The sequence below is a fragment of the Muntiacus reevesi genome, chromosome 2, assembly GCF_963930625.1.
Source record: "Muntiacus reevesi chromosome 2, mMunRee1.1, whole genome shotgun sequence".
NCBI lineage: Eukaryota > Metazoa > Chordata > Mammalia > Artiodactyla > Cervidae > Muntiacus > Muntiacus reevesi.
Window position 1 is genome coordinate 122227530 of NC_089250.1, and position 7859 is coordinate 122235388.

Consider the following 7859-nt stretch of genomic DNA (forward strand, 5'->3'; position numbering starts at 1 on the left):
GTCCTGTGGGTCCAACCCAATAACATGATTCACTCCATTAGTCATTGCCTTAAACTTTGGGTTATTCAAGTTTAATTCCAATAAAATAAGATATAGCATTAGGGCCTATGATGAGTTCCTAACAATGAAAAAAATAGGGCTGAAGTTTCATTTGTAGTTGTCTCTCCTGTGAGTCATGACCTGCTTGACCCACCAGCAAAAATAGAAATCCTTGTGGTCACAAGCTTGCGGGTTTTCAGGTCTTGCACCCACTGTAAGAAACACTTGATTCACGTTTTGAAATGGATTCTGGTTGAAATGCTGTGCCCTTTGGGAGGGTGACTTCCCCGACGTCCTCACGGCCCTCCCACCTCTACACTCCGCTTGCTTCCTTCCCCGGTCCTCATCCTTTCTCCCTGCCCCGGTGGCTCTGATCCTGATGGCCGGGGAAGGAGCGACTGAGGTGCCGGAGGTGAGGACAGGGCAGAGCACATACCTCCGGCTCAGTGCTTCTGCAACTGTGACTGTGACGAAGGCAGCTTGACACGGGGCCTTGGACATTCACTGCTGTCCGAAGCGCTCTCTTGCGCCTCCTCTGGCTCTTGTTCCTGCCGTTGGTCCCGGGCCCTCCTTCGCTCCAGCATCTCCTCGAAAAAGATCTGGCAGCTGAAGCCCTCTTGGATGCCATACTGAGCGTGCTCCAGCAGTGCCTCCAGCGTGGGGAAGACCCGGCAGCAGGCCACGCACCGCAGCCCGTAGTTGGTGGTGACCAGCCAGTCCGGGGTGTCCCGCAGCTCCTGCAGGCAGCACTCCAGGGGCGCCAGCAGCTCCGTGTCCTCTGGCTCTGAGCTGGTGTTGTTCTTGCTGGCTTCCAGTTCCCAGCGCAGGTCCGTATTGGAGGCCATCTCAAAGGAGGAGCCTTTCCGCCTCTGCCTCTTGATGAACTCGGCTTCGTGGATGCGGGGCTGTCGGGTGACTGGCTCGAAGCCACTGTCGGTCTCCCAGGCCACGGCCACACCCTGCACGGTCTGCACGTGGGTGTAGAAGGCGCACATGCTCTGCTGGGCAGCGTCCTGGTCCCCGTAAGTGCAGGAAGAGCAAGACTGGTACTGGGAGTAGGACTGGTACTCAGAGGATGACTGGGATGATGGCGAGCTGCTCCAGCTCAACATCCCCCGACCCTTGCCCGGAAAGTAGATGTTCTCTGCGTGGGGAATGGCTGGGCCTGGCCGTGGAGACAGCTGCTCTCTCTTCATGGGCCCTGGGAAGTGGAAGGACATTTTTATCAGTGCCACAACCTACTTCAGGTCTCTGAAAGGATGCAAGCTCTGGGGGCCCCAGGCAGGTACTTTTTCTCACCGTGCCTGTTTCCCCATAAATTAAGGATGATATATACTTTCCTTTTGGGTGATGATAAGGATCAAATGTAGAGATGTAGCTGCGCCTTATGGATGTGATGACAAAGATCAAATAGTGTATGAATGTAACATCTAAGCCCTTGACTAAACCCCAAAGGGCCACCACCTGAATACAGATTGTGGGACAGCACAATCTTCTTCACTGATAAGAAGAAATGAACTACTGTTGCATGCCAAACATTGATGAGTCCCTAAGGCATTCTGCTAAATGAAAGAACTTAGGGTGAAAAGGTCATAGAGTATTTGATTCCATTTAGATGACATTCTAGAAAAGGCAAAACTGTAGGGAGAGAGAACAGAACAGGGGTTACCTGGAGCTAAAGGCAGCAGGGGAACTGACTGCAAAGGGTCACTAGAACTTTTGGAGGGTGATGAACATATTCTGCATTATGGTATTGATAGTGGTTAAACAAATGTGTACCTGCCAAAATTCTTCAAATTGTACACAAAATTGATGTGGTTTGTATATGTGAATCACAGCTCAATAAAGCCTGGCAGGGGGAGTGCTTTGGCCAGACCAGTCAACCCTACCTTCCCCCTGGCACCTGTGGGACATGTCTCATCTTCCTCCAGGGGAATCTCACACTTTCCTTGAAATCCTCATTGGATCCCATCACCATATAAATGCTAAGTGCTTATCATATTTTAACTCCTTCAGTATTCAAACAACCCTAAGAAATTGCATTGTTCTGATTTTTGACAAGTTAGAAAACTGAGGCACAGAGCATTGAAATGATTTGATAGAGCTGGTGCCAGTACCTTGGTCCCAAGATAGTGTGACCCTTGGGTGCTACCCATGGTCACTTCAAAATGATGTTACGGATTAACTTTCATCCATTTATTATAAAGGGACTTTTTATATCACTACTGAAATCACAGAATTGGCACATCAATTCTGGATTTTTCAAAGCAAGTTAAAATATATGACTCACATTTTAGGATGTCACCCTCATACCTCCTGAAATCACCTTGTGTACTCACAACAGCGGCCCCAGTAAACCCATGGTCCATGTTTATGGCCAACATGGGACTTCGGTGCCAACACTGAGGGGTGGCCTGGTGCCTTGCCTTCCCTTCCCCTTCCCTTCCCCGCCAGGACTCCTGTCCTCTCAAGGACATGCCAGCCACACCCTTTCTTTCCACCGACCTGCCCGGTGCACTTCTATGCTCTCCTCCGTGGACTCTGGGCTGGCCAGGCTGAGGGTGGACTGGTCCATGGGTGACTGTTCTCCCCTACGGTCTGTAAAGTGGTGCTTCATGATGACCCCAGTGCCCGGGGGCACACACCTCCAGCTGCTGGGCGAGAGTTGGCTCGGCCAGTGCTAAAGCCTCCGCTGGCCTCAGCCCGGGTGGCTGCTAGGTGCCCGTGATCACTAGGCTCCTGGCTTTATTCTGTGACCTCATCAGTGACTTTGGCGTGTTCTGTGACCCGTGGCCAGGACAGAGCCCCAGCCAGGCTGCCAGGAAAGGCTCCCCATCAGGATCTCATTCCCTCCAGGACCGTCCCTGCTTTGTGTATTGTCAGAGACGCAGACATAAAGTGCTCACACGCACACACACACACACACACACACACACACACACACACAGACATAAAAACACATGTACATACACAGAGACACGAATGCCTAAAAATACACATGCAGACACTTATACACACGTGAACACACATACACTCATGCTTACACACATAATCACTCAGGCACACATACACTCAAACATACATAAACACACAGACATTCACACACACACACACACATTCAGACCACGTTCGCTTAACCGCACACACGCTCACATACATATGATCATCACCCAACATCAAAGTGGGCCTACCTTGAACTGTGGTGGCAGCAGGTGACCGAAATCTTGCCTCCTCCTCACTGCTTCAGAGTCCCCACTGCTGGCTCATGAGGGCTTTTGGCGCTCCATGGCCTGGGTACCCAGGTGCCTCCTCACGTCTTCCCGCTCTCTGCTTACCCTCACTCGGGTCTAGGGGCTCAAGCGCACACCAGGGATGCTCCTGCCACCGGGCTTTGCATCAACCCTTCCTTCTGCCAGGAGTGCCCACCCCTAGGCCCCACATGGCTCACGCTTCTCTGCAGTCTCTGAAACAACTCCTGTCAGAGCCTTCTGGAATCCATTCCCCTTAGACTCTATGATGTGTGCATGTACAGTCATAACCACTTCCCAGCATTCATCTGCTGCTACTTAAATGTCAGCTCCATGAGGAGAGAGACATCATTCATTCATTTCCCCCACTATATCTCCAGCATCTAGTAGAATACATGGATACATTCACAAGGATTCCAGAGATCATTGTCAAATTAATGAATAAATAGTGGGCGAACATGTCGGACGTATTTGGATGGACCGACAAGGGCGAGTCTGTCTAGAGGAGTTGCCTTCTCTCTGTACCTCAGATCCCTGCAGCCCCAAGGCGAGCTGGTTATCATCCCACAACTCTGAGTCCCCTCCTGCTTCTCCACCTGCACAAACCTCACTCCACACTCAGGCGCTCTAGCACTTCTTCCAGCTTGCCATCTCTCTCTGCTCCAGGATGTCTTGAGCACACGTCCCCCAAAACATTTCTCCTCATATCCCTCCAACCCCTGCTCAGTCTCACCAACTCAATTCCTCTGGATCCCAAATTCTCAACAGCTCAGAAGATGATTGGTTGAAAATAATCCCCAAAGCAATACAACCACCGCCAGCACAGACAGCACCTAGGAATATTCTCCTCTCCAGAACTCTCCAGAACATAGAAGCCACTATGTAAAGAAAAATGCCACAGAGCTTTACTGAGTGAAGGAGAGTCACACTTGCACCTATAAAGAGACAGAGCTCCCTGGCAGGAAGAGGAAACACTGTAAGTGTATTCTTTCTCCCTTAATAAATCAAGAGACTTGCCTTATAAAAATAAACAGTAAGAGCACAAAAATTAAATAGATCAATGGAAGACAAAGGTAGTCCAGAAAAAGATTATGTTATGTATTAATATTTGAAATTTATTTTTATTTTTATTTTTTTATTTTTCAGAGGGTTTTGTCATACATTGATATGAATCAGCCATAGAGTTACACGTATTCCCCATCCCGATCCCCCCTCCCACCTCCCTCTCCACCCAATTCCTCTGGGTCTTCCCAGTCCACCAGGCCCGAGCCTTGACTCATGCATCCCACCTGGGCTGGTGATCTGTTTCACCATAGATAATATACATGCTGTTCTTTCGAGATATCCCACCCTCACCTTCTCCCACAGAGTTCAAAAGTCTGTTCTATACTTCTGTGTCTCTTTTTCTGTTTTGCATATAGGGTTATCGTTACCATCTTTCTAAATTCCATATATATGTGTTAGTATGCTGTAATGTTCTTTATCTTTCTGGCTTACTTCACTCTGTATAATGGGCTCCAGTTTCATCCATCTCATTAGAACTGATTCAAATGAATTCTTTTTAACAGCTGAGTAATATTCCATGGTTTATATGTACCACAGCATCCTTATCCATTCATCTGCTGATGGGCATCTAGGTTGCTTCCATGTCCTGGCTATTATAAACAGTGCTGTGATGAACATCGGGGTGCACGTGTCTCTTTCAGATCTGGATTCCTCAGTGCATATTCCCAGAAGTGGTATTGCTGGGTCATATGGCAGTTCTATTTCCAGTTTTTTAAGAAATCTCCACACTGTTCTCCATAGTAGCTGTATTAGTTTGCATTCCCACCAACAGTGTAAGAGGGTTCCCTTTTCTCCACACCCTCTACAGCATTTATTGCTTGTAGACTTTTGGATAGCAGCCATCCTGACTGGTGTGTAATGGTACCTCATTGTGGTTTTGATTTGGATTTCTCTGATAATGAGTGATGTGGAGCATCTTTTCATGTGTTTGTTAGCCATCTGTATGTCTTCTTTGGAGAAATGTCTGTTTAGTTCTTTGGCCCATTTTTTCATTGGGTCATTTATTTTTCTGGAATTGAGCTTCAGGAGTTGCTTGTATATTTTTGAGATTAATCCTTTGTCTGTTTCCTCATTTGCTATTATTTTCTCCCAATCTGAGGGCTGTCTTTTCACCTTACTTATAGTTTCCTTTGGTGTGCAAAAGCTTTTAATTTTCATTAGGTCCCATTTGTTTATTTCTGCTTTTATTTCCAATATTCTGGGAGGTGGGTCATAGAAGATCTTGCTGTGATTTATGTCGGAGAGTGCTTTGCCTATGTTCTCCTCTAGGAGTTTTCTAGTTTCTGGTCTTACATTTAGATCTTTAATCCATTTTGAGTTTATTTTTGTGTATAGTGTTAGAAAGTGTTCTAGTTTCATTCTTTTACAAGTGGTTGACCAGTTTTCCCAGCACCACTTGTTAAAGAGATTGTCTTTTTTCCATTGTATATCCTTGCCTCCTTTGTCAAAGATAAGGTGTCCATAGGTTCGTGGATTTATCTCTGGGCTTTCTATTCTGTTCCATTGATCTATATTTCTGTCTTTGTGCCAGTACCATACTGTCTTGATGACTGTGGCTTTGTAGTAGAGTCTGAAGTCAGGCAGGTTGATTCCTTCAGTTCCATTCTTCTTTCTCAAGATTACTTTGGCTATTCGAGGTTTTTTGTATTTCCATACAAATTGTGAAATTATTTGTTCTAGTTCTGTGAAAAATACCGTTGGTAGCTTGATAGGGATTGCATTGAATCTATAGATTGCTTTGGGTAGAATAGCCATTTTGACAATATTGATTCTTCCAATCCATGAACACGGTATGTTTCTCCATCTGTTTGTGTCCTCTTTGATTTCTTTCATCAGTGTTTTATAGTTTTCTATGTATAGGTCTTTCGTTTCTTTAGGTAGATATACTCCTAAGTATTTTATTCTTTTTGTTGCAATGGTGAATGGTATTGTTTCCTTAATTTCTCTTTCTGTTTTTTCATTGTTAGTATACAGGAATGCAAGGGATTTCTGTGTGTTAATTTTATATCCTGCAACTTTACTATATTCGTTGATTAGCTCTAGTAATTTTCTGGAAGAGTCTTTAGGGTTTTCTATGTAGAGGATCATGTCATCTGCAAACAGCGAGAGTTTCACTTCTTCTTTTCCTATCTGGATTCCTTTTACGTCTTTTTCTGCTCTGATTGCTGTGGCCAAAACTTCCAACACTATGTTGAATAGTAGTTGTGAGAGTGGGCATCCTTGTCTTGTTCCTGATTTCAGAGGAAATGCTTTCAATTTTTCACCATTGAGGGTGATGCTTGCTGTGGGTTTGTCATATATAGCTTTTATTATGTTGAGGTATGTTCCTTCTATTCCTGCTTTCTGGAGAGTTTTAATCATAAATGAGTGTTGAATTTTGTCAAAGGCTTTCTCTGCATCTATTGAGATAATCATATGGTTTTTATCTTCCAATTTGTTAATGTGGTGTATTACGTTGATTGATTTGCGGATATTAAAGAATCCTTGCATTCCTGGGATAAAGCCCACTTGATCCTGGTGTATGATTTTTTTAATATGTTGTTGGATTCTGTTTGCTAGAATTTTGTTAAGGATTTTTGCATCTATGTTCATCAGTGATATTGGCCTGTAGTTTTCTTTTTTGTGGCATCTTTGTCTGGTTTTGGAATTAGGGTGATGGTGGCCTCATAGAATGAGTTTGGAAGTTTACCTTCATCTGCAATTTTCTGGAAGAGTTTGAGTAAGATAGGTGTTAGCTCTTCTCTAAATTTTTGGTAGAATTCAGCTGTGAAGCCATCTGGTCCTGGGCTTTTGTTTGCTGGAAGATTTCTGATGACAGTTTCAATTTCCTTGCTTGTGATGGTTCTGTTAAGATCTTCTATTTCTTCCTGGTTCAGTTTTGGAAAGTTATACTTTTCTAAGAATTTGTCTATTTCATCCAAGTTGTCCATTTTATTGGCATAGAGCTGCTGGTAGTAGTCTCTTATGATCCTTTGTATTTCAGTGTTGTCTGTTGTGATCTCTCCATTTTCATTTCTAATTTTGTTAATTTGTTTCTTCTCTCTTTGTTTCTTAATGAGTCTTGCTAATGCTTTGTCAATTTTGTTTATTTTTTCAAAAAACCAGCTTTTAGCTTTGTTGATTTTTGCTATGGTCTCTTTAGTTTCTTTTGCATTTATTTCTGCCCTAATTTTTAAGATTTCTTTCCTTCTGCTAACCCTGGGGTTCTTCATTTCTTCCTTCTCTAATTGCTTTAGGTGTAGAGTTAGGTTATTTATTTGGCTTTTTTCTTGTTTCTTGATGTAAGCCTGTAATGCTATGAACCTTCCCCTTAGTACTGCTTTTACAGTGTCCCATAGGTTTCGGCTTGTTGTGTTTTCATTTTCATTCATTTCTATACATATTTTGATTTCTTTTTTTATTTCTTCTATGATTTGTTGGTTATTCAGAAGCGTGTTATTTAGCCTCCATATGTTTGAATTTTTAACAATTTTTTTCTTGTAATTGAGATCTAATCTTACTGCACTG

At 44.1% G+C, this 7859-nt stretch overlaps 1 protein-coding gene across 1 annotated transcript; it reads right to left on the reverse strand.

The window, feature by feature from the left end:
* Window positions 1-482: 482 nt before the first annotated feature.
* Window positions 483-2656, reverse strand: FAM170B (family with sequence similarity 170 member B). The gene is made up of 2 exons (XM_065919211.1): window positions 2545-2656; window positions 483-1240 (listed from the first exon to the last, which is right to left on the reverse strand). The coding sequence occupies exons 1-2, from the start codon at window positions 2654-2656 to the stop codon at window positions 483-485; spliced, it is 870 nt and encodes a 289-aa protein (XP_065775283.1).
* Window positions 2657-7859: the final 5203 nt, after the last annotated feature.